Source organism: Electrona antarctica, assembly GCF_951216825.1.
Source record: "Electrona antarctica genome assembly, chromosome: 10".
Taxonomy (NCBI): Eukaryota; Metazoa; Chordata; class Actinopteri; order Myctophiformes; family Myctophidae; genus Electrona; species Electrona antarctica.
The window spans coordinates 11,042,918-11,069,967 of record NC_136791.1 but is presented as its reverse complement, the minus strand read 5'-3'; the positions used below and the strand labels follow the sequence as shown (position 1 = coordinate 11,069,967).

The window sequence follows — 27,050 nt, the reverse complement described above, 5'->3', positions numbered from 1 at the left end:
AACACTGCTCTCCCGCTGTTCCTGTTATCTTAGCACTTTAAGGACTTGATTCGTCTGCGGCGTACCGCCGAGTGTCCCCGCTTCCCGCTGGACACGGAGGCCACAGCGGCCAAGGAGGCCCCCGACGTGGAGCCCCTGCCCTTCACTCTGGCCCACGAGCGCTGCATCTCCGTGGTGCAGAAGCTGGCCCTCTTCCTGCTCTCCATGGACTTCACGTGCCACGCCGACCTGCTGCTTTTCGTCTGCAAGGTCCCAAATCTATCCCTTTTATAACCCATTTAGGCCTGAGCAAAAGTTTGAGTTAAAAACATTCGCTCTGAAAGAATATATATTCAAACATTTGTGCCACATTTTCACGATTTTTCAAAAATAGCAGACCTTCAAGCTCATAGCGCGCCACCAAGTGGCACGCTATGAGCTTGTAGATCTGCTATTTTTCAATAGCTAAATTATAACATAATGTTTAAAACACCAAAAGGGGTTCCCGTCCAAAATGGGTACCCGAGACCAGATTCTACAAACTAATGTCTTCTAAAACCTTTTATACCTTCTATATTTCTATATCGGTGGACCCCAAAAATTATGTGTAATTGACTGCCGACCCCCATCTGAAAATATGGTGTTCCAGAGACCCCCCAGAAGTAAAGATTTGAGTTAAAAACATTTTCTGTTGAAAGAATATTATTCAAAGATTTGCACACTAATTTAGAAAAATAGCAGAGTTTGTAGATCTGCTATTTTTCAAAAGCTAAAGTTTAAAATAATGGTTGAAGTGGTCAAAAGCTAACCCAGATGTGTGTGTGTGTGTGTGTGTGTCTCTCTCTCCATCATAGGTCTTAGCTAGGATAGCTAACTCCACTCGACCCACCATCCACCTGTGTGAGGTAGTGTCGGAACAACAGCTGGAGCGCCTTTTGCTCCTCCTGGTAGGGACAGACTTCAACCGGGGGGACATCTCCTGGGGGGGAGCCTGGGCCCAATACTCACTCACCTGCATGCTACAAGACATCTTGGCAGGTAGGCGTCGTTTCAGCTTGGGGCAAATTATAAATATAGTGGTAGGACATGTGTTGATATTGGCAAGTGGTGTTTTAAGGGAGGTCCTCTATGCAAGTCTCACTGGGTTTAGCAGACAGGATAATCTGTTACGCATGCAACCCGATTCTGGTTAAGCGGTTGAAAATGGATGGAAGTGGTGTATTATATTGTTCAAGGGGGTTGCAACAGTTGATATAGTTGATCAATAAAATAATGGATTTTCAAAAATAGCTGCTCTACAGTACACAACGCCTTTCTTTTTTACGTGACACATTGTATCGTTTGCACTTTATATGTATGTATTCTGAATTGGATGAATTTAGAACCCACAAGTCCACAAAGTAATTAATGGAATCAAAATGTGTTCCAGGTGAACTGCTGTCACCAGGCTCTCTGGACGTGATGGACGAAGGGGCCGTGGGGGAGGAGGCCGGGGCATCTTCCTCTTCGGGGGCGGGGGTCGACTCTGACGACTCCCTGACCCAGCCCACGCCCATCCCCCTGGTAGAGAGCATCGAAGAGATCCTGGCGCCCGATCTCATCGCAGGTACACCTGGTACCTCCATTGTTTTCCAAAGTGCGTTGGTAGGCCGGCCACCCCATAACACACACACACACACACACACACACACACACACACACACACACACACACACACTCTCCCAAAAGCATCACATGGATTTTTTTCTACCCTCACATTTCTATGATCATGATGACCGGTGATGCATTTTGTGTTAAAAGTGTTTTCTTCCTTCCTTCCCTCTTCTGTTCAAAGCTGCATGTTGTGTTTTGTTTTCTTCCACAGTGTTATTTTGCAGTAACAGCGTTCATTGTTAATGTACAGTTTTTTTTTGTCATTTTAAAGTGAGAGTTCAAACATTGCAGATTCATGGCATGTCCATTTGATTACATGCATTTTATTATGTCAACTGCAGTCATATTCGCATGATCATGATTAGATTTGTATTACATTGTTTAAAAAAAGATGTCCGTTTTAGGCTGTAATTACTGACATAAATGTAATAGTAGAAACCACCTTCAACTCAATTTGGCTCATCTCTAGGATTTTGACAATCCTATAAATATGTGCAGATTTGGTAGGTTTGGTTGGATTTGATGCACAATCAACCCAAGTTGTCAGATGGTTTATACTAGTGTTGGCCAACAGATCCTTTGTCTGGACTCTCCCTGTAGTTACAGAGAAGCCAGTGATTGTTATCAGCCTTAACATTGCCTAGTAACTTTCTAAAGAAACGCCACGGTGACTTTACTTGCTGGTTTTCTTTTAGTGTGCTTGCTTGGCAATATTAAAGCTTTTTTCGTTATCCAAAAGGTGCTCCACCTCTATCATCTTTGGAAAAAGATAAAGACATAGACTTTGACTTGCTACAAGACCTGATGGATGTTGATATTGATCCTTTAGATATTGATTTGGAAAAGGATCCACTCGCCGCCAAAGTATTTAAGGTATGTTAAGCATGACTTCAGTTGTCTCTGTTAACTCGACATTTATTCTGTGTTTTCTCCTATACTGTAATGGTATTTGGCTAGTGTCCAGTTAACCCATTTTGACCTGAGATCAGATTCTAAAAATGTCTTCTACATCCTGACAGTTTTCTGAAAAAGCTATGTTTCTATGTCAGTGGTTCTTCGATCTTTCAAAAATAGCAGATCTACAAGCTCGTAGCGCGCCACTCGGTGGCGCGCTACGAGCTTGTAGATCTGCTATTTTTCAATAGCTAAAGCATAACGTAATGCTAACACCAAAAGGGGTTCCCGCCCAAAATGGGTTAACAATTGATTTAGTGAAAAATAAATCGGTACAGCACACGCTCAAATGAACACCAGTGCGTCAATAATGTAGCTACACCGACCGTCCTCAACCCACACACTAGTCACTACTAGTGTGTCTTCAATCCAAAAGATGTTTGAATTGACACTGCACGGTACACAGCTCCACAACACTGAATACCTATTATATAGAGCGTCGCAGTCCCGCCTCCTACCAGGGACCAGGAAATGATTCTCTGTTCATTTTCCTCATAGACATTTCAGAAAGTATTTATTTAAAGACGTTTACGCCGCGGACAAAGCCAACTCGAGTCGTGACAAATCATGACAACAAACACAATTTTTGGGGCCGAAAAATGAATTAGAAAGAAGAAAAGAACGGCAGGTTACAACACTTTTTTGTTGTTTTTCTTCTTTGTAATTATTTGTTTGGTCCAAAATATTGTTTGTGTTGTCATGAGTTATCACGACTCGAGTTGGCTTTGTCCGCGGTGTAACCGTCTTTAAATAAATACTTGTTGAAATGTCTATGGGAAAAATGCATTGGGATTCATTTCCTGGTCCATGGTAGGAGGCGGGACTGCGACGCTCTATAGTGTAGATGTATTCCATTGGTCAAGCTAAGCAACGTCAGTAAAATGCTACTCTTCCTTTCTCAGTTAATAATCTAAAATGTTCTTGCATGTAGAATGTAGCCATAGGCAACTATTCAACCAACTGTAGCATTTTATTATTCATTTGTTTGTTTTTTGTCAGTGCTGTCTTGTGGTAGTTTGCTTGCATTGCACAAATGTACAGGTATGTGTATAGAGCGTCGCAGTCCCGCCCCCTACCATGGACCAGGAAATGAATCCCAATGCATTTTTCCCATAGACATTTCAGAAAGTATTTATTTAAAGACGTTTACGCCACGGACAAAGCCAACTCGAGTCGTGACAACTCATGACAACACAAACAATATTTTGGACCAAACAAATAATTACAAAGAAGAAAAACAACAACAAAAAATGTTGTAACCTGCCGTTTGCTTCTTCTTTCTAATTATTTTTTCGGCCCCAAAAATTGTGTTTGTTGTCATGATTTGTCACGACTCGAGTTGGCTTTGTCTGCGGCGTAAACGTCTTTAAATACATACTTTCTGAAATGTCTTATGAGGAAAATGAACGGAGAATAATTTCCTGGTCCATGGTAGAGGGCGGGACTGCGATGCTCTATTGAGAACTGAATGATTACATTTTGTATTTTAACTATTTTTTTGTCTATTGCTCCCTCCTTCCTGTCCTTCAGCCTATAAGCAGCACCTGGTATGACTACTGGGGCGCTGACTATGGTACATATGGATACAACCCCTACATAGGAGGGGTTGGTATCCCCGTGTCCAAACCTCCAGCTGCTGTCGAAAAGACCGGCTCGCAGAGTCTCTCCGTTTCTGTGTCACAAGGTGAGAAAGGGACTATGAATTTTAGCCTGGAATCCAGACACAAAAAAAAGCCCTCTGCAGATTTGTCTGGCCCCGCTTGATTGTGATTGGATTCTGCTGCCCCCGGGGTTGTGGGGCACCAATCAGGACCCAGTATGCAAATATGGGTCGAGTTTATCAACGGAGGCTTTTTTATTATTGAAGATAAAAGTGATTGGCCGGAATGACTTTTGTGATGATTTGATTGGCTGAGCATGGAATGTGATGTATGATGATAAGAGCTCCCCTCACTTCACACAAGTGTGATTTAGCCCCTCCTATATTCAGCTATTAGTGTAGACTTTTGTCTTACACAAACATTAAATTCCCATTGATAATGAATGGAGAATTTACGTCATATGTGTCTGAGCAATGATAATCCTTGTAGTAATCTTTTGGTCTTTTCCCTCTTTGCTCTTGACAGCATTGGATGCCCGCTTGGAAGTGGGTCTGGAACAGCAAGCAGAGCTGATGCTCAAAATGATGGCCACTCTGCAGGCTGACTCCATCCTACAAGCCCTCACTTCAACTTCACCTACAGGTACATACATATGCAGTAGCGAATATTAAATAATTCATACATGAATTTATTGATTTGTAATTTGTTTTTTGTCTCATGATTGAATATACTTCATAGCCATTAAAAATAATCTACTTTAACGACCCCCTTATCAGTGTTTTAAACAATGAAATAACATGCACCTTTTGATTAGGTTCAGAATCGGTACTAATGGTGTACAACATCAGCGATCAATGGCCCCTTTTCCACCAGGGTTGAACCGGCCCGGTTATTAGTCCATGAGCTAGTGCTCCAAAAGTGGAACGTTAATTATGAATTGAGTCGGTAAAACCATACCTAGTCATACCTAATTAACGTTCCAGTTTTGGGGCTCATGAACTAAGCATCGGGCCGGTTCAACGCTGGTGGAAAAGGGGCCAATGGAAGTCATTGTAGGTTCTTCCTGGTACTCAAACCTGTGTCTCTCTTCTCTTTACCCCCTTGTCCCCAGTGTCCCAGGCCTCCAACGGGACGGATGACTCACTGCTGCTGAGGGGGCTGCAAGGGGGAGGATCCTCTCCACCAGCCATGAGCTTGATGGTGCAGGCCTCTTCTATCCCCCTGCTGAGTGCTTGTTTCAACAAGCTGTTCTCCATGCTGCAGGTCCACCATGTCCAGGTAAGCATGCACTGCCAGAATTAATCCGTCATAATTGCCGGCTGCAGCAAGCTCTCGTTTTTGAACATCTATAATGGGTTTGTGTGCCGCAGCCTCTGCCTCAGCTCACAGCTTCACGTTGCAGCGTACTGCAGAGTATGCGGCCAATACGGCTTCACGATAATAATAATAATATCTGAGACTTGTATAGCACTTTTCATGGTACTCAAAGCCACTTTACATGGGTTTTATGGGTAAGTCTCCCATTGGCTTAGAGGCAGCCAATGAGGAAACAGTTTCTACTATGGTCGCTAGTAGAGGTAGGTGAACATTGTCCAGCTGCTTTTAAAGCAGCTGGCAAAAAACAAAAATTTTAAATAATAGTTGAACCTGCTTTCAGGGCATTTCAAAGTACGAATACACACAGGCTAAAGGTCAAAGATATTTTACCACTATACTAGTCAAGTGTCACTGATGTGTCACTATTTTTGTCCATCCATTCCCTTTCCACAGTTTGGTATTTGGTCAACAGTGGAGGTCATGTATTGTAATGTATTGTGCCTCTTAGCTGTCTGATGTTTTTCCATGGGCTCATGAAACACATAAACTCCCTGAAGTCAATACCACTAGTCAATAGCACTTCGATTAAAACTGACTTTAAAGTCTTACAAGGTAGACGTGTAACAATGAGTCTCATTTACATGTGGTGTGTTTCCATCCCACTGATGAGGTGTTTTGTGCTTCAGTTGGAGTCCCTTCTGCAGCTGTGGCTGACCCTCAGCCTCAACTCCTGCTCCAATGGCGTGGAAGAAAGCGGCTCTGACATCTTCATGTTCAATGCCAGCCGAGTGCCCGCCATCCCACTCAACCAAGGTCAGCGTTCATCATAATGCTTTATGTACGCTTCTGAGGGAGCCTGGTGGCTCAGCCAGTTAGAGCACAGAAGAGAAGGATGCTCCTAGGAGCGTGCACAGAGGAGAATGATGCTCCTAGGAGCGTGAGGATAAGAGAATGATGCTCCTAGGAGCGTGAGGAAGAGAAGGATGCTCCTAGGAGCGGGAGGAAGAGAATGATGCTCCTAGGAGCGGGAGGATAAGATAATGATGCTCCTAGGAGCGTGAGGAAGAGAATGATGCTCCTAGGAGCGTGAAGATAAGAGAATGATGCTCCTAGGAGCGTGAAGATAAGAGAATGATGCTCCTAGGAGCGTGAGGATAAGAGAATGATGCTCCTAGGAGCGTGCACAGAAGAGAATGATGCTCCTAGGAGCGTGCACAGAAGAGAATGATGCTCCTAGGAGCATGCACAGAAGAGAATGATGCTCCTAGGAGCGTGCACAGAAGAGAATGATGCTCCTAGGAGCGTGAGGATAAGTGTTTGAATCTGAATGCACAGAAGAGAATGATGCTCCTAGGGGCGTGAGGATAAGAGAATGATGCTCCTAGGAGCGTGAGGATAAGAGAATGATGCTCCTAGGAGCGTGAGGATAAGAGAAGGATGCTCCTAGGAGCGTGAGGATAAGAGAATGATGCTCCTAGGAGCGTGAGGAGAAGAGAATGATGCTCCTAGGAGCGTGAGGAGAAGAGAATGATGCTCCTAGGAGCGTGAGGAGAAGAGAATGATGCTCCTAGGAGCGTGAGGATAGAGAATGATGCTCCTAGGAGCGTGAGGAAGAGAATGATGCTCCTAGGAGCGTGAGGAGAAGAGAATGATGCTCCTAGGAGCGTGAGGAGAAGAGAATGATGCTCCTAGGAGCGTGAGGATAGAGAATGATGCTCCTAGGAGCGTGAGGAGAAGAGAATGATGCTCCTAGGAGCGTGAGGATAGAGAATGATGCTCCTAGGAGCGTGAGGAGAAGAGAATGATGCTCCTAGGAGCGTGAGGATAGAGAATGATGCTCCTAGGAGCGTGAGGAGAAGAGAATGATGCTCCTAGGAACGTGAGGATAGAGAATGATGCTCCTAGGAACATGAGGATAAGTGTTTGAATCTGAATCCCCTGTCTTGTCTTGCCACTTATCTTCTCCCTGAAACAAGGCCAAAATGTAAATGCCCAAAACAATGTTTTTTTCTACTGTGTTATGAGAAAAGGCTTTCAGTGTTAGAAAGTTGGTGTTAGAAATAGAAAGTAATCTGCATCAAGATGACTTGACCCCCAGCAGGAAACCTTGATTTGGCTAGATGACCATCCTTTAGTACACAGTACACGCACACACCAAGGGGCCAGTGAGGCTATTCAACGTTGAAGCTCTGGGCCCTAGTGGTAGGAGGAGGGACTACAGGCGGACCCGTGGATTCATGACCGGGAAACCCCGTGCAGCTGGGCTTTAACATTGAGCGCTCGGTTGCACTTCCGCATTTGACCACCAAAATTTGGTGGTCAAATGCGGAAGTAGACGTTCTGAGACGGTACTTCCGGCAGTCTTCCGGGTGCTTCAAAACGCCACTGAGCAACTTCCACTGATATGAATAGCTGGGGGGGCGGAGCTTCGCGCCAGTTCAGTCTCTATCCTTTTATATACTCTATGGCACGCACGCACACACACATATTCTATTCTTTGAATATTGTATTATTATTCAGACATAATCAACAATGATCAACTGAAAGACTAAAAAAAGCTATCTTCATTTTCCTGATGTACAAATCTAAGATTTGTATGTTTGTACAGACTTTATCCATTTGTAATTGAGTGTACAAACATTTCTACACTATCAGAGTTATATGAACACCCAGGATGTTACTGTGTTTGTGTGTGTTCAGCATCAATCAGCAGTTTCCTTACCGTGCTGGCTTGGTATCCCAACACTTCCCTGAGGACCTGGTGTCTGGTTCTTCACTCGCTCACCCTGATGACGAACATGCCGACCTGTGGTCAGTACTCAACACTTTTTTAGAAAGAGGTTTATATATTTGGTCAAAATGAAGTCGGATCATTCTGATAGTGGTGGTGTTTTCAACTTTAAACACCATTTTGTATGACTATGGATAATTTATCCCCATGGTTCCCTTCGTAAGACTACCATGTTTCAAAACATGTCTTGCCCCCTCTGCAGCCTCCAGCAATGGGCTGAGTGGTCCGGAAAGCTCGGCTCAACAGATGGTGTCCGACCCCACGCTGGTGCATGTCCTCGTTCGCTTCCTCTCCGGCAGCAACCCGCACGGAACCAGCCAGCACAGCTCCCAGGTGGGGCCCACTGCCACCCAGGCCATGCAGGAGTTCCTCACCCGACTACAGGTGCACCTGTCATCCACCTGCCCGCAGATGTTCAGCGAGTTCCTGCTCAAGCTCATGCACATCCTGTCCAATGAGAGGTATGAGACGAGGGCCTTGTCATGGTGTTCTGTGTAGTGACAGCTTATGCATACATTTGGTCTATGCAGTAAGGGTTTTTAATCCTAGGTCTTAAAGCAGGAGTCGTCGTGTCCATATAAAGTATTTAAAATGGTCCTGAATCTGTAGTAGTGGTGTTCACTGTATAATATACTGGGGTAAATGATGACTTTTTTGGGCCATCTCTAGGGGTCCCTTCCAGTCAGGCCAGGGTCCTCTGGACGCTCAGGTCAAGCTGCTGGAGTTCACCCTCGAGCAGAACTTTGAGGTGGTGTCGGTCGGCACCATCTCCTCCGTCATCGAGTCCATCACCTTCCTGGTGCACCACTACATCACGTGCTCGGACAAGGTAGTGTCGCGCAGCGGTTCAGACAGCTCGGTGGGCGCTCGCGCCTGCTTCGGTGGCCTCTTCGCCAACATCATTCGGCCGGGCGATGCCAAGGCAATCTGTGGCGAGACCACGCGTGACCAGCTGATGTTTGACCTCCTCAAGCTGGTCAACGTGCTGGTGCAGCTGCCCCTATCGGGGGACAAAGAGTTCAGTGGGCGGCTGCCGCCGGCAGGCAGCGGGACGGCTGACAGTAGTGTGTCGGATGAGGAGAAGGTGTGTGGCAGCAAAGAGGGCGTAGCTGGAGGGTCCACGGCCAATCAGGGACCGGCTGCGGGCGTGGCTGACCTGGTCCTGGCCAATCAACAGATAATGAGTCAGATCCTCTCAGCCCTGGGCCAGTGTAACAGCAGTGCCATGGCCATGATCATAGGTAAGAGGTAATGGTGCATGCACAATCCAGAAGAAGAATAGAGTCTGCAACACTGCTTATTACTCAGCTCCTCTGGTTTATTGCTTCTGAAACAATAAACCAGTGTTGCAGACTCTTCTTCTCATAATCATGGGTAATACATGAGAATAGGACTTTTGTCTTGGAAACATTCTTGCACCAGACACTCCAAAGCACCTACAGTACTACGCTTGTTTTTTGTTGTATTGTTTTGGGTCATTTTAAAGAAGGTAAAATGTAGTATCTATGTAGCAAGGAAAATATTAATATATTTGTTTAGCACATTTCAACAAGGCAATGTGCTTTTATTTACAAATATCAAGCAAAGTATTACAACATGTACAGTAAGCCCTGACCTCGACTTAAATGTGTTTTGAATTTTTACTCCAAGTACCTGGCCCTTATGAGGAAACGGTTAATATCAAATTATCAAATCAAATTATACCACTAGTCACAAGTTAGGCCATTAACTGGCTGGTGGAATGCATTTGGCATAAATAAGTCATTAAGGTGAACCCAGGTGCAGAAACCTTTCACTTTTCAAATTCCTCATGTTCAGGAGACAGAAGTGTCAAATGAAGGAAATTAGGTCAATCTTTTAATTTAGGCAATCTGAAAGAAGTAGGTTGAGAGTCCTACTGTAGTTACTGAGTTTATCTCCCACTATTCTACACAGCACATTAAATGTATTCACAAAAAGGGCTGCAACTATCGATTATTCATGAAATTCTTGTGTTGATTACTTTTTTGATTAATCAAATAATTCAAGCACGTTTAGTTTAGATGTGCTTTTATCAATGAGTCAATGAGAGTTAATATATATAAAAAAACGATTAGTCTCATTAACCACTTAAGCCCTATTTTGTCGTACAACGGTGTCGCACAAAAATAGCGCTATCCACTATTTTCAATTAAAATATCAATATAATATTGGTTTACTGTTGCACCCCTGTTCACAACAATTAGTTATTTTATTTCTTCCGATTTCAAATTATGAACTTTAAATGATGCTTTAACGAACTGAAGAAAAGCAAGACGACGCCGTGAGGAAAACACTTATCAGGTTGCTGCATTCTGTATGGGAAACCATTACTGCATGTGTTCAAATCTGGTTGATAAACCAGCTGACGGTGGTGGTTTTCCCTCTGTGTAGGAGCCAGTGGTCTTCACCTGACCAAACACGAGAACTTCCACGGTGGTCTAGATGCCATCTCTGTGGGCGACGGCCTGTTCACCATCCTCACCACTCTCAGCAAGAGGGCCACGTCGGTCCAGGTCATGTTGCAGCCCATACTCACATACATGGCCTGTGGCTACATGGGCAGACAGGTGAGGAAAGGTCACGCGATGAAAGCGTGGGGGTTTATGTACATCACAGATGCTCTGGAAAAGGAGTTTGCACTTTCTGAAAAACGTTCTTATGGTTTATCAAAATTACACATGACATTGACCTGTTTTACCTAATCTCAGGTGTATAACGTGTTTATCTTAATGAGTGTTAAGTGGGACATTGCAGGGGAAAGAACATGCATGCTCAACACATTTTCCTAGCACACACTTAATTGATGGAGGTAAAAATAAAATGTGTGACAAATTCTGTGGGTTTTGGCCGTATTCAAAATGGTGTGTTTAATTTTTTCACTTTTCCAGGGTTCTCTTTCCACCTGTCAGCTATCTGAACCTCTGCTGTGGTTCATCCTCCGAGTGCTGGACACCAGCGAAGCTCTCAAGGCCTTCCATGACATGGGTGCATATGCACACAAACGCACGCAAACACACACATACACATTGCTATACATCTGGATCAATCTTTCCAACACTAACTACATACAGAACGGCCATGAGGGCCCTCGTGGGGCCCAGGGGCCCATAGCCTGCGTGCGTGCTATAGGCACATGCCTATACCTGAAAGCACCTATGATTAACCCATTAAAAATCTTGAAAGTGTGAGAAGGCACTTGTAGAATTAATTCTCAGGTCTTAATGGGTCCCAACAACCAGTGGCTCAAGTCTCATCAGCTGTGTTACTGGTGTGGTCTCCCACTGCAGGTGGTGTCCAGTTGATCTGTAACAACATGGTGACCAGCACACGGGCCATCGTCAACACGGCACGCAGCATGGTGTCCACCATCATGAAGTTCCTGGACTCTGGTCCAGGAAAGGCAGCAGACGGCAGCCTTAAAGCCAGGGTCATGACCTCGGAGCCTGACAATGCCGAGGGACTCCACAACTTTGCTCCACTAGGTACTCTTAACAAATTAACTTGCGAACCAATTGTTATGGGTAAATGTCCCCCTTTTTTCTTTTCCTACATAAAAAATAAAGTTAGTGAAAATAGCAGCTGTACAAGCTCGTATATCTTCTATTTTCACTAGTTTGGGTCTTGGGGGGAAAAGTCTAATTTCTAAAAGGTTTAGGAACTACTGAACTACACTGTACACTACACAGTACTCGGTCAACTATGTGCCTTGGGGGCATATAGTACATTTAACTTGGACGTGCTGTGTACAGGTCAACTATGTGCCTTGGGGTCATATAGTACATTTAACTTGGACGTGCTGTGTACAGGTCAACTATGTGCCTTGGGGGCATATAGTACATTTAACTTGGACGTGCTGTGTACAGCATGCGGTACATTATGTTCTCCAGATCATCACCGTTGTGTGCATGTCCCTTCACAGGCACCATTAACTCCAGCAGCCCTACGGCCCAGCCTGCAGAGGTCCTGCTCCAGGCTACACCTCCACACCGACGAGCTCGCTCAGCCGCCTGGTCCTACATCTTCCTGCCTGAAGAGGCGTGGTGCGACCTCACCATCCACCTTCCTGCTGCTGTGTTGCTGAAGGAGCTTCACATCCAACCACACCTAGCCTCCCTAGCCAGTGAGTAGGACCGCCTCATCTATCCACTCCCATTTCTCATTAGTGATGCAGATGAACACTTTACTGGGGAGACATGGGACAGTCCCACCATATTATAAGAACCATGCGATAACATTAACCCATTCTGGGCGGAAACCCCTTTTGGTGTTAGCATTATGTCATGCTTTAGCTATTGAAAAATAGCAGATCTACAAGCTCATAGCGCGCCACCGAGTGGCGCGCTACGAGCTTATAGGTCTGCTATTTTTGAAAAATCGAAGAACGACTGACATAGAAACAGCTTTTTCAGAAAACTGTCAGGATGTAGAAGACATTTTTAGAATCTGATCTCAGGTCAAAATGGGTTAAGTATTGAGTCCTATTGAGTGCTTGAGCTTGTATCCATGCTGTACAAATAAGTTGGCAATGTGGAGAAGAAAAAAAAGAACTATCTATACAAAGGATATATTCCACACATGCATCTAAAGTATTGTCCAAACACAGTGGTTAAAAAATCCCAACAAGTGTCCAAGGGAACTGCCAAGTGTTGTTTTGACAGCCATATGCAACCTTGACTACGAGTGATTTGCCTTTGTATTTCGTTTGAATAACTTTGTTTGAATTCCCCCATGGGACCTGTAAGAACGGGCAATTGACTGACTAGCTTTTCTCTTCTCATCAAGGTTCTAAAGTGCTGTTGTTGCACTTGTTCAAAATGGAAGTAATACATTTGAGCAAGAATTAAATTTGCAAAAGGCCTGGGTATTTCATGCTTACGGTATTCCCCTTTCCATTCTCCATCAACAAAAGCTCTGATGTGCCACTATGCCATTGAGCTCTGTTCTGAAGTACCATGCTGTTCTCAAATCATGTACTTTATACATGTCATGTAAATCAGTATTGAATATTTAGGACAGGAGTCGGGTAAAGACAGGAATATGACCAACTTCAGTGTCCGCCACACTGGCGCCTCCCGGATAAATAATCACAGAACCAGACAACCAGTCATAAGACACATTATTAAGACCAATAGAGCGTATGCACATGCATAAAGGGAAGTGAGTGTAAAATCAAGTGGCAAAGTGAGTTTAACACGTTTAATACAATTGGATAGTACTTTTCCGTTTGGATGTATGGGCTGTTAAGGCCAGAAAGGTGTTTAACACTTTAGATAGATCAACAAAGATGGCAACAGTGTTTTTTGAGTGGTGCAACCACTCCAAGGAACAGCAATGTCGGTGTCAACCGTTTGTGTGTTTGTGTGTGACTATGAGCACCAGTACCAATGAGTACCAAAAGTGGCGCTGTTGTGCCAGAAACAGAGAGAGAGAGATAGTGCTGCACTGTTGCCTGCTAATGAGAGAGAGGGGGGGGGGGGGGGGGGGGGGATTTGCACCACTCAGTTCACACGGGTGTGATTTTTCTTATCCAATGCAGTTACAATATCATCAGCGACAGCTGATAAAAGAATACTGAAAGAGTACTACGGTTTGCTCTAAAAAATGTATTGCTGTGGACAAACGTCAGTGTCCGTATTCTTACAGTCGTGAGTGTAATATCCAACTTCAGTGACCGCTGTCAACGTCAGTGCTGCATTTTAGATTGACACGTCAACCTGTTTTCCCCTCCAGCATGCCCATCCTCCGTCTCTGTGGAGATCAGTGCCGATGGGGTCAACATGCTGCCCCTCTCCACACCGGTCATAACCAGTGGACTCACCTATATCAAGATCCAACTGGTGAAGGCAGAGGTCGCTTCCGCTGTGTGTCTGAGGCTCCATCGGCCCCGTGACGCCAGCACCCTCGGCCTGTCCCAGATCAAGCTCCTGGGACTGACGGCGTTTGGGAACACATCCTCTGCCACCGTCAACAATCCCTTCCTGCCTTCTGAGGACCAGGTCTCCAAAACCAGGTTGGCAACATCTGCGTGTATTGTGTGTTCCAGATCTCTGTAAAACTGTATAATTATTTGGATATACTGTATATTATCTGCAGAGTGCAATGATTTATCCCATCAATACAATTAACCCATTTAGGCCTGATGTCGAAATTAGTTTTCTGAGAAACCTTGTTTCTGTATCAGTGGTGCTCAATATTTCATGTCAAGGACCCCAAAAATGTATGTAATATGCCTCCGCCCCGCCATCTGAAAATATGTTGTTCCAGGGACCTCCCCAGAAGCAAAGATTTGAGTTAAAATGTTCACTCTGTAATATATATTCAAAGATTTGAGGCACATTTTCACGATTTTTCAAAAATAGCAGACCTACAATATGAACTTGTAGGTCTGCTATTTTTCAATAGCTAAAGTATAACATAATGCTTTAAAACACCAAAAGGGGCTTTTGGGGGGCTCCAAAAGACCCGCCCCTCTCTGCATCTGATTGGCCTACTCCGCTCTGTGACGCACGACCGGCAAAAGCTTGCCTCCATGTTTCCTACTCTCGTGATACACACGTCCCAGAGCCGAAGGACCTTTTTATCTATGATTGAGACTCCCCCCCCCCTACTGGATGCATTCAAAAGTTTGTCACGTTTCAGTCACGACTGAAAGTGCTACCTTTCCTTTAAAATGAATGACAAAAAAAACCAATAAAATAGTTCTAATAATTATTATTATTGCTAATAACGGTAGCAACAGGTATTCAGTGCTCCTGATGGTGTTACTAGTAAGTTGAGTTTTTTGATATTTTGTACATAACCACCCCATTTGTCCTGTAGTATTGGCTGGCTGCGTTTGCTCCACCACTGCCTGACTCACGTCAGTGACCTGGAGGCCATGATGGCAAGTGCCGCTGCGCCCACCGCCAACCTGCTGCAGACCTGCGCTGCCCTGCTGATGTCGCCCTACTGTGGCATGCACTCGCCCAACATTGAGGCGGTGCTGGTCAAGATAGGCCTGCAGTCCACCCGCATTGGACTCAAGCTCATTGACATCCTTCTCCGGAACTGTGCCGCATCCGGCACCGACCCTGCTAGTAAGATGATTCTCATTCTTAATTGTTAGGTAACTTACAGTTACTGTATGTTGACCAGAAAAAAATGCCTAGAGTGGAACTGTATTCTGTTGCAATTAAAAACTTGTAATGAGGAGGAGGAGGCAATTAAGACTGGAAGACATGAATTAAATGATCATACACAATCAATGGACTGTCCTAATGATGTGTTCTTCATGCGTTCTATGTAGATCTGAACAGTCCCCTCCTGTTTGGACGACTCAATGGCCTCTCCTCAGACTCCACCATAGACATTCTCTACCAGCTGGGAACCACCCAAGACGCTGGCACCAAAGACAGGTACAGTACATCAATCAGGAGCATAATCATTGAAGAATAGAGTTGCACATACTGTAGGATGTTTCTGAATATCACTGTGAACCACATCGAAAAGGTAGCTCAGACAGGAACCAACTGGCAGCTGGAAAAAACTAAACAGAATTCCAACAAGGATGTCATCAGAAAATGAATCTTCTAACTTTGCCACCTTTGTTATATCCTCCAGGGTTCAGGCGCTTCTGCAGTGGGTCCATGACTCATCGAGGGTGGCAGCCCACAAACGAAGCGGTCCCATTGGCTACATGGGCCCGTGTTCGGCCTCTTCGTCTCTGAGGGAGTATGGCCTGCTCATGCCTTCACCCTCCCACCTCCACTGTGTTGCGGCAATCTTGTGGCACAGCTATGAGCTGCCTGTCGACTATGACCTCCCTGTGCTGCTGGACAGAGAGCTGTTTGAGTGAGTAGAGCTTTGACATCACATCCCAAGGTTCTTGCAAAAATAAGTTAGTTGAAACAGTTTTATATTGGCCCTACGGTTAACCTTGTTGCATTTTGTAGCAATGCTAATGGGTTCAGCTATCCAGCCAGTCAGATGTTGGCTTGCTAACACGATTGATGCAACAAGCTTCCAGTTGACATTTCTCAGTAACCGTGGTGACAATTACACAGTTTTCAATTATTTCACAAGAACCTCGCGTGACATCAAATTAAAATGTAAAAACCTGAATTGGTTGTTTGATGTGAAACCTCTTAGCCCCATTAAATGTCTTGCAGACATGCCCCTGTGGGCATGAATACTGCATTGCTACTCTGTGAACATGAATAGTTTACAGCCATTTTTGGAAACAAAGTTTTCACTTACGGCTAGCAATGGAGTATTTCCATTGCAATAGCAAATGAAACCAATTCTTGACCGCCTATTTCTTAAATGTAACATGACTGACCATAATCCTAACGACGTTGATTATTTTGTGTTGATGCTGTCACCGTATTCACTCTTCGCTTGTCCTCATTTGCTCTCCTTATCCATCTCTCCCTGACAGGCTGCTGTACAACTGGTCCATGTCGCTGCCCTGCAGCATTGTGCTGAAAAAGGCTGTGGATAGCCTGCTCTGTTCCATGTGCCACATCCACCCCAATTACTTCTCCCTGCTCATGTCCTGGATGGGCATCGTGGCGCCCAATGCCAGCCACTCCCAGACACAACACCACCGCCTCTCCATGACCGACGATGGCAAGAAGCAGCACGATGCCAATGCCACAGCGACCGCCTCGGCGGGACTCACAGATGACTCTAAGCACGCGAGACCACCGGTCAATTTGTCAGAGTCGCAGCTGGCGACGCTAGCGGCTGCTTCACAGTCTCCGGGAGCCATTAAGCAGCTATTGGACTCTGGCTTGCCCTCCCTCCTGGTCCGGAGCTTGGCCCAGCTCTGCTGTGGCCTTCTGGCCAGTGCTGACCTGCCTCTGCCTGCAGCGGCCTCTGCCCAGGCCGACCGACGGTACCACCACTATCACCATGCCCACACGTCCTCCGCCTCTTCTCCACCCAGCCGGCCACCTCTGTCGGCAGAGCTGGCCGCCCCAGTGCTGCGCTTCCTGACAGAAGTGGGGAACAGTCACGCCATGAAAGATTGGTTAGGAGGACCTGAGGTCAACCCACTGTGGACAGCCTTGCTCTTCCTGCTTTGTCACTCCAGTGCCAGCGCGGCGGGTGCCAGTGCAGCCACTGCTGGTGCCACTGGTGCTCAGGCGATGGGTGCAGCTACGTGCCCCCCTCCACCCCAGCCACAACCTTCAGGGTCCCGCTACTCACTGGCAGCCGCGGGCCGGGCCGGTGGGCTGACCACACAGCAGAGGACCGCTCTGGAGAACGCCACGGTGGCCTTCTTCCTGCAGTGCATCTCCTGCCACCCCAACAACCAGCGGCTCATGGCACAGGTCTGCTTATGATCGCTCTCATTTTGGCAGGAGTTGAATTTTAGACAATTCCACCTTGCATTGTCAATCTTTTTGATTCAGATTTCCTTTTTTAATGCTGAATGAATGAATGCTCTAACTTATTGTCAAGGCATCTTGAATCAGTCTGGGGTCTTGATGATTTCAATGATAATGTTTGAGTCGTTGTGGTATATTTCAGTGCTTCGCGATGGCATTGAATCCAATTTCTGTCCAAACATTTCTCCAATGGTCTCCAGCTTGTTGTAATACACAGCGTGTGAACAGCGTAACTTGACGCGTGGCGTTCTCTCTGTACCAGGTGCTGTGTGAGCTCTTCCAGTCGGCACCCCAGCGAGGGAACGTGCCCATGTCTGGCAACATCTCAGGCTTCATTCGTAGGCTTTTCTTGCAGCTCATGTTGGAGGATGAGAAGGTCACGGTTTTCCTCCAGTCTCCCTGTCCGGTGAGTTTCACATTCTGTCTCCACTCCGTGCCTTTGGTAGGAGTAGAGATGATATGATATATTACTTTGTCAGTTCGCACTGAAATTCGTTTTGCGACCCAGCGGCCTTGTATGCAACACATATACACATTTGACATAACACAGGACAAAAAATAGAAATAAAATACAGTTACATACATTGAGAACATAAGGGTAGAAAGCAATGTCCACAGCTCAGTCTAGTTCTGGCCAAAATCCTGATTAAGCCTCAGAGTTGATTGATGGACAAAAGACCTTCAGTCTGACCTTATTGTATGCTGGAACACCATATCTCCTTCCTGAAGGCAGCAACCTATACTCTCCATACAAGACATGGCTAGTATTAGAGGTGATATTCCTTGCTAACCTTAGGATGCTGTTATCATACGTGGACGTATAGAGCTGATGTTGATGTTATGCCCCACTTGTGACCTCAACTTATCTTTAGAAAATGAGAATTACCCTTCACAGACAGATATAGTGATGTCATTAGTGTTACTCCTAGCAACTGAAGTTTTATGTCTCAGAATCTGAATTCAAAATGGTTGAGCCAGTAGTTTCAAATGCCGCCAGTATAGAAGGAAAAAAAACAATTTATTCTAAAGTTGTCCATTATTAAGGTAACAGTCTATAACAGTCTATTCTAGGGCTAGGCTATTGCTTAGGGTTTCTACTTATCTGACATGTTGGGTAAATGGTCTTGTGAACTGTTTTGTGTACAGGTTATGGGCTAGGCACTGCCTGAATCTAAAATACTGAAACGCAGGGGCAACATGTACATGGGGAACAGGGCACAGGGGAGGACATGCCCCCCCCCTGCTAATCCCTCCACTTTTCACAGTCCGAAAAATAACGTTCTATAACAAAAAAGGAGAAACGGCACGCACTAGGAAACAGAAACAGTGCCCAATTGCTGTTAAACAAACTAATATGAAAGCTGTATACTTAGATCTGTTTCTCCCTCTCTCGTTGGCTTTTCTGTTAACAAGAGGTCATGCACTGCTTCACTGTTTAAAATTTCTCCTCAATTATGAGAAATATAAACCCTGAAAGTATTTGTATTTTTTTTATTTTGGAAATAATGTATTGTGTGTTCTGTCTGTAACTCAGCAGGAACAGCAGCCGCCCCATCAGTCGATAGGCAGGGAGCAGGGACTGCATTTAGAAAGTGGAGAGGTGAGAATTATAAATTGTAGAATGAAACGCTATTACATGAGAGAGTGTGCTTTATTTATTTTTTATTTAGAGTAGCCAATTCTTTTTTACACCCTTTTACTCCCCAATGTAGTCATTATGACAATTGATTCCTCCCCACACACATTGCTGTGTTGTCACCATAGAGTATAAAGAAGGATAGAGACCGAACTGGAGCGTTAGCCCCGCCCCCCCGCTATTAATTTCAGTGGAACTCAATGGCTCGAGCGAGCGGAAGTTATTGAGGTCCGGGCTTTTCACGTGACGTCATGAACGTCTGTCCACTTCCATTAAGTGCTGCAATTCCACATTTCGCCAGTAGGTAGTGGCATCTTCAACGTTGGATAGCCTTACTGGGGGCTTGGTTGTCACTGCTGTTGTATCCTACTGACCAGTGAGGAGCCCCCACCGGGAGGGAGTATGTAGAGCCTTCTTCCTAGTCCTCCCACCCACTAGGAGTACGTGCAGTGACCGCCCGGCTTCCCTTCCCTGAACACAGGTCAATTGTGTTCGCATAGACACCTGACAAAGCCGGATGCACCTCGGTGGATTCGAACCCACAACCTCCGTGGCGGTGGGTGGGCAGGCACTTCACCACTGCGTCACCCGAGCGCCTCGAGAGAGAGAGTGTGCTTTTCCAACATTATTGGCATAGCAGTGATCAGGAATGAGATGAGATCCATAAGCATCTCTGAAGTGCCAATACTTACGGTAAAGCACACCCTTGAGTGCACTGTTGTGATTATGCAGCAGTTACCAACAAAATCAAATATATAATCTACATGTATTCATTAATTTGCTATTGTCATCTCTTTTTAGTCCCTGTTGAGTCAACTTGAGCTTAAGAATGACTTTCTACTGGAGATCCTGGGTTTTTCCAAATAGAGTACATTCCACACATATGAACACAAATCTGTCTTGCTAGCTAAAAAAAGAAAAGAAAAATAACAATTTTTAAATGGATAGATTTAGCTACTCCGTACATCTGCAAATTTCACATGCATTTTTCAACTGCTAGCGTTTTCAACAACTCTGCAGCATAGCTGATGGATGATGCCAGAGTGGGAAGAGCCGCTGCAAGCGTGTAGGCTACAGTATATTTCTATTTATAGTGATGAGGCATTCTTCAGTTGAGCTCAACACAACTAGGTTTATTGTCATGCTCATTTTGATCAAGCTCCTCTAAATGTCTGTCTAGTTGACCTTTTCAGATTTCTTGGCAATAATGTACATGGGCTGTGGTGGTGCCGTTCTGTGCAGCACTTTTTGAAACGTGCTAATTAATACTACAAATTATTTATTTTTTTCCCGATAACTTGAGTCAGTATTTTGGTCATAGCAGAAATGTTTTATATAACGAAATATGATGAAACTGATCTATTTCCTTAACCCATTTTGACCTGAGAGCAGATTCTAAAAATGTCTTCTACATCCTGACAGTTTTCCACTCAGTGGCACGCTATGAGCTTGTAGATCTGCTATTTTTCGGAGTGCTGGCTAATGTGGCTATTACATTCTTACAGTGGTCCTTGAGGGGGTTCCAGGTGGTCCCCAGCTAAATGATGGACACTTGGTAACCAAATGGACCCTTATTAGATCTTTAACCTTACGGATCCATTTGTTTTTGGAGACCAGGTCTTGGTTGGGGTATGGGAATGTCAGGAATAAGGCTAGCAAGCTATATACCGGTACTAACAATTAAACTTACCAGGTCTACTATATATGTACTGTATGTAAGAATATATGCCAAACAATATAACTGAATATATTTAGTCATCTTAAATATATGGAAAGTGTACTGCATTTATATTATCTTTTTCTAGTTTTCCGACCACTCAAATTCATCACCCATTCATACACAGTGCAAAGGCAGAACACTGTTAACACATTACTTGCCACAGTGTGTTACACATTCACACACTGATGGCGGAGGAAACCATGCAAGGACCCAACCTGCGCATCAGGAGCAATTAGGGGTTCAGTTCAGTATCTTGCTCAAGGACACTTCAACACTAACTCTGGGGGAGCCCACGATCGCACTGGGAATCTCAAGGTTCTACCGGCCACTCTACCCCTGAGCCACTGCCGCCCCGGGGAAGTGGGAATCTTATAACTCCCAGCCACTCTAACTACTGAGCCACTACTGTAGACTGATTCTTGTCTCCACCAGGCCTCAGGCGTGGCTGAAACGAATATTGTGTTCATAGGTGGCGAGTCCAAAAATCGGTTTGTGATTGGTTGTCAGTGGGGCCCTGCTGTGTTCATCTTGACCGCACACAAGTAAATGTAACGCCTAACTCTAACCCTAAGCTCACAAAAACTATGCCTAAACCTAACCTAACAACCTTAACCTCACAAAAACTACCTTATTGTCAAAAAATTGTAAAAAAGTAGTCTGTGGTTGTTGGAAAAATAGTGGTAGCAGCAGGATTTGAACTCGGGGTAAAACAGGGTAAAACAAGCGCTCCCTCCGGGCCTCTGGACTCACCACCTACATTTACAAATGAAGTGGCCTGCGTGTGTGTCTCTGTGAGCAGCTAATCTCTGGCACCGTTGGACTGATTGGCGCGAAACTGTGCACGCATACTCCTGGTAGCGTGTGCCACTTTTTTTATATTCCTAAAGATTTTGTCCAAACATCATACAAATCAGTAGACATTACCTCTATATGTGATCAAGTCGTGTCTGTCAGATTTTTTATATTACGTCCTGATTTGCTAAGATTTGCTTCTAAAGTTTGTAGGAGGGGCCTCAAATCATGAACGCACTTTGCACGCACATTCCCACTAGGCCAAGGAAGAAATGCCATCCTGCATTTTTCAAATCGGCCTCATGGTCGCGCTATAACAGGCCGATTCACGTTTTGGCCTATAACTCTTGAAACACAGGTCATACAATCAAAATGAGTTTCCCCCTGGATTATTGGATCATTACTCAACTTCCCATATAGGCCTTTGCATATTTTCACCTGCTATTTTGCGTTTTCTAATTTTGCCACTACTCAAATTGGTCCATCTTCCCTCTGTATTCATGTGATCAAGATGTATCCGTCAGATTTCTTGTTTCAAATTGGCCTGCATTGTTCCATCAGATGCCAGATGACATTTTCTGCCAGTGTTTTTTCAAAACACCCTTTTTGCTACTATTCCTACAGATTTTGTCCAAAACTGAAATCTTTACAAATGATGTATTAATTATGTATTACTCAGATTTTTCAGATCCCGTTCCAATTGGCTAAGACCGCCTTCCACAATTTGCGGGCCATGGCTAGCGAACCTGGTGGACACACTTTTCTGTTTATATATATATATATATATATATATATATATATACCGGTAAATCATGTGGTGGTTCTCTTTCAATGTGAACGACCGATGTAGTGTTCCCAATTGACCACAAGGGGACAGCGTAACAATGGGGAGGAGAAGCTGCAGATTCCAATTGGTAATACTGTCACTACCACAGACTGATGACATGTCTGGTCTCTCTGTGCTAACCGGCATGTTAATGCCTCATATTTTATACTGCTCAATGATTAGTTGTCAGGAGAGCCGGTTTTTTTTTGGGGGGGGGGGAGGATTGATTTCAATTGGCCAAAGCTAATTCCATTCTAACCTCCAACACATCTCATTGTCCTCATTAATCTAGGGCTAGGCTATTGACTCTTTTTTCCCTCTTGATAAACATGTATGGGTGAAGGCCATTTTCTGGTCATGGTCAGAAATCTGTTTTTCTAGCCACAACGTTGTGCAAGATGACATACATAACTGAGTTGAAAATTAACCCCACTGGCATCCCTTTTGCAATTTTATGGCAATTTAAAAAAAATCATAATACATGAAATACTAGTCCATGTTTCTTTTAACCCATTAAAACCAGGAAAGCATCTGTAATTTTAGTATATACAGTATATTGCAAATTGGTTTGCTATTCAAAAATAGCAGATATACAAGCTCATAGCAAAAATAGTGGTAGCAGCGGGAGTTGAACTTGGGGTAAAACAAGCGCTCCCTCCGCGCCTTCCGGACTCACCACCTACATTTACAAATGAAGTGGCCTGCGTGTGTGTCTCTGAGCAGCTAATCTCTGGCACCGTTGGACCGATTGGCGCGAAACTGTGCACGCATACTCCTGGTAGCGTGTGCCATTTTTTTTTATTCCTAAAGATTTTGTCCAAACATCATGCAAATCAGTAGACATTATTATGTGTAAGTCGTGTCTGTCAGATTTTTTATATTACGTCCTGATTTGCTAAGATTTGCTTGGTCGGTGGCCATTGTCCAAATGTATATCATTTTTGGGGTCCTTGATATGAAAATGTTTGAGAATCACTGATATACTATAGCAACATCATTTATTTTCTCGGAAAACGGATGTTTTTGAATCAGACTCTGGTCTTAATGGGTTGACTGATCATGAAAATGAACCTGAATCAACCTTTATCCCCCTAATTAGGCACATCTAGGCCAGTGGTTCCCAAAGTGGGGTCCGGGGACCCCCAGGGGTCCTTGAGGGAGTTCCAGGTGGTCCCCAGCTAAATTATAGTTTGGAACCAAATGGACCCTTATGGGTCTGTAACTCTCGTTAGGGTCAATTTGTACACTCTCAGAGTTAAATTAACATTGATTTTTACAATATGAATTGGGCGTCCCAGAGATAGAAATGTCATTAAATGGGGGTCCTTAGACTAATGCATGTCAAACTGGGGGTCCTTGAAATTAAAGGGGTTGAGAATCACTGCTAGAGTTTTCTAGACCCTTCATTGTCAATGACGTTTTTAATGTTTGTTTAAGAAAAAACAAACATTAAACCTGTATATAGGAGGGGCTAGCGCCCTTCAAAAACAAACATTAAACCTGTATATAGGAGGGGCTTGTGCCCTTCAAAAACAAACATTAAACCTGTATATAGGAGGGGCTTGTGCCCTTCAAAAACAAACAAAAGGTGCACAGGGCAGATATGTGACAAATAATTTACATAATTTAATAACGTTATAGGTCACTTACAGAAAAGCCAACATGAATAGTGGAAATAGCCAATCTACACGCTCAAAACATGTCACGTAGTGACATGTTTTGAGCTTGTAGATCTGCTTTCCACAATTCATTTTTTTATGAAAGAAAATGTCATGGAAATGATCATGATTGACAAATAATGTAGATGATTGCGATGTCATGGAAATGATCATGATTGACAAATAATGTAAATGATTGCGATCATCTCAAATAATTGCGATTAGGCGATTATGTAATAATTATGACAGGCTTATCTAACTCTTGAGTTCATCAGCATTAAAATATCAAGAGCAAAAACCAGAGACAGTGTTGCTCATTTCAAACGGCACTTGGCAATCTGATTGGTCTGTCAATCAAATTAGACTCTTTATATCGGTTGGGTGATTATGACGGCAGAACGCCATGATGTTTATCCCAAGTGATGCGTAGCAGATCTCCTGGAAGTCCTCTCATTTGAAATGCCCTGGTTTTGTGTCACTTTGCAGAGAACTTTGAGGTGTTTATATATAGGAGGACTGTATGTATGTGTGTGTGTGTGTGTGTGTGTGTGTGTGTGAGACTTAGTCTAAGTGGCAGTGCCATGTCTGTCACCCGTAGGCCACAGTAAGCAGTAAATGTCGACCACGATGATGCACACATTGAATAAATGTCAACTTCAATAAAGCTATAGGTAGAAAGCTCAGTGCGTGTGTGGTGGGGAGAAGCACAGGAACAGAAGAGAGAAGCGGTGGGAGGCTTATGTTGAATGTAGCACAGTTCCCTCTGATGGGCTTTCAGAAGAATCATCTCTCATTGCCCGCCTACAACTACCAAGTGTAATGCTCCCATACGCAGCAGCAGTTTATCTTGTGTTTTGTTTTGTGCTACGTGCACCCTCAATCACCCTGAGCTACATCTGCATCATAATCTGTTCAAATATGCTTCTGTTATTTTACATCTGACTTCCTTATCTCTTTCACCTATACCTTTTAGCTGTACAAAGGACGCATTAACGCCACCAGCCATGTGATTCAGCACCCAATGTATGGAGCAGGCCACAAGTACCGCACCCTCCATCTGCCCATCTCCACAACGCTGGCGGAGGTCCTAGACCGGGTATCAGGTATGTTTGAATAAGAAATGTATTGGTGGAAATAGCTGTTTCCGCTGTTGATGTACAACTACAACTCTTGCTCTTAGACTTGAGTGAATATGTATATTTAGTGTTGTAATCTGCCATTATTTTCAGTAGTGAAGTAAAATGCAGAATAAGTAAGCCTTGCTGAGCCATGAGGCCATACAAGTACACCCCCTGGACATGATGCTACTATGTTGCAGGGACTTACCCTCAATCCAATCCTTAACTCATTCGCCACAGACACCGCCATCTGGTGGCTGAATTGATACTCGTAGAACGCCACCATTGACTCAAATGTTAACCGTCTTATTCTGAAAGCTGCTTCTCGGAAACGGTGAAACAGGAAGTGAATAATCACTATGTAACAGGTCCCGTGAATGTTATTTATTTCACCCAAAACATACTTTGTAACTGCATTACCTCATTTGTGGCTCATTTCTATAAACGATTTGATTGCCGGAGTGCCAAGCAGGGAGGCACTGGGTCCCATTTTTCAGAGTCTTTGGTATGACCCGGCCGGGGATCGAACCCTGACCCCCCCAGTCCCAGGGCAGTCACTCTAACCACAAGGCCACTGAGCTGGTAACATGCAGAATAGTGCTGTTATTAGCTTTTCTTGCATTGACAGGGTTATTGCGCTGACAACACAAAGTGTCGGTCAGCATATCCAGATTTGGTCCTTCCTTGGCCAGTTTATCACATGGATGAAGTAATTTATCTCACTCTCTCTCGCCGAGTGAGGGCTGGTGTTTCCGTCTAAAATATGTTGTTTGACAGTATAATGCAGAATATCCTTAAACAGTAGTGCCATATATGTGGCTAGCAGTATTTACAGACAATTAGTGTTGAGCATAGAGTTCTCAAACGGGCCTGAAAATGATGGCCCGGCCCTTACTGGGCCCTACTGGGCCGGCCCGAGGCTCAGCCCGAACAATTGCCATACTTTTAGTCCTAGAAACCTGAAAAGGTCTCATTTTGCGTTTAAAGACTTCAAAGTCACACATTCAACAAGCTTTGAACTGGGCAGATTGGACGTATCGTTCCAGAGATAATGGCCAAAACATCTTGAAAACGGCCATATTCGCTGATTTTCAATCACCGATTTTTGATTGAGTTTTGGCCAATTTGTTTTTAATAACGCGGGTTAGGTAGGTCGGACTGCAACAAACTACCTGTAGATACCTGAGTAAAGTTGCATCCAACACATCAGCCTGTGCCACATAATGACACCTTTTCAGGTTTTCAGGCCTCAAAGTATGGTAATTGTACAGGCCGGACCAAGCCCTGAGGCTTGGTGCTTCAGTGCCCGACTTATCAATATTGTATTGTCCCTTATCTGGTGAGTGCACACTGCACAGCAGTGTCCTACATTCAAGCACACAGCATCATATTATATACTGTGTGTGTATAAACCCACACTGCATTTGATCCCCCTTGCAGACATATTTGAAGTTAATGGCCCGTGTCTGTACCTCACACAGTGACTCACACATTGTCACAGTCATGCACTCAACATGCCTGTTACATACATGCATGCACTTGGACACGATATGGAACATATATGTTCCATGTTGTGTCACAGTGCATGCATGGAAACACACAGGCACAAAAGT

At 44.4% G+C, this 27,050-nt stretch overlaps 1 protein-coding gene across 15 annotated transcripts in view; it reads left to right on the top strand.

Moving 5' to 3' along the window:
• Positions 1-27,050, top strand: part of birc6 (baculoviral IAP repeat containing 6) — a 154,405-nt gene that overhangs the window by 43,603 nt on the left and 83,752 nt on the right. For 7 of the 15 annotated variants that reach the window (XM_079512381.1, XM_079512390.1, XM_079512386.1 and 4 more), the window contains 23 exons: positions 34-249; positions 834-1,017; positions 1,409-1,615; positions 2,372-2,505; positions 4,117-4,270; positions 4,713-4,829; positions 5,299-5,465; positions 6,191-6,317; positions 8,205-8,315; positions 8,498-8,756; positions 8,965-9,536; positions 10,708-10,883; positions 11,205-11,301; positions 11,604-11,798; positions 12,236-12,436; positions 14,047-14,326; positions 15,136-15,392; positions 15,602-15,710; positions 15,916-16,146; positions 16,733-17,630; positions 17,950-18,093; positions 19,222-19,287; positions 25,293-25,422. In XM_079512381.1, coding sequence (XP_079368507.1) covers positions 34-249; positions 834-1,017; positions 1,409-1,615; positions 2,372-2,505; positions 4,117-4,270; positions 4,713-4,829; positions 5,299-5,465; positions 6,191-6,317; positions 8,205-8,315; positions 8,498-8,756; positions 8,965-9,536; positions 10,708-10,883; positions 11,205-11,301; positions 11,604-11,798; positions 12,236-12,436; positions 14,047-14,326; positions 15,136-15,392; positions 15,602-15,710; positions 15,916-16,146; positions 16,733-17,630; positions 17,950-18,093; positions 19,222-19,287; positions 25,293-25,422 — 5,032 coding nt within the window. The remainder of the gene's footprint in view (positions 1-33; positions 250-833; positions 1,018-1,408; positions 1,616-2,371; positions 2,506-4,116; positions 4,271-4,712; positions 4,830-5,298; positions 5,466-6,190; positions 6,318-8,204; positions 8,316-8,497; positions 8,757-8,964; positions 9,537-10,707; positions 10,884-11,204; positions 11,302-11,603; positions 11,799-12,235; positions 12,437-14,046; positions 14,327-15,135; positions 15,393-15,601; positions 15,711-15,915; positions 16,147-16,732; positions 17,631-17,949; positions 18,094-19,221; positions 19,288-25,292; positions 25,423-27,050) is intronic. The other 8 variants (XM_079512382.1, XM_079512378.1, XM_079512377.1 and 5 more) reach the window with 3 other exon arrangements.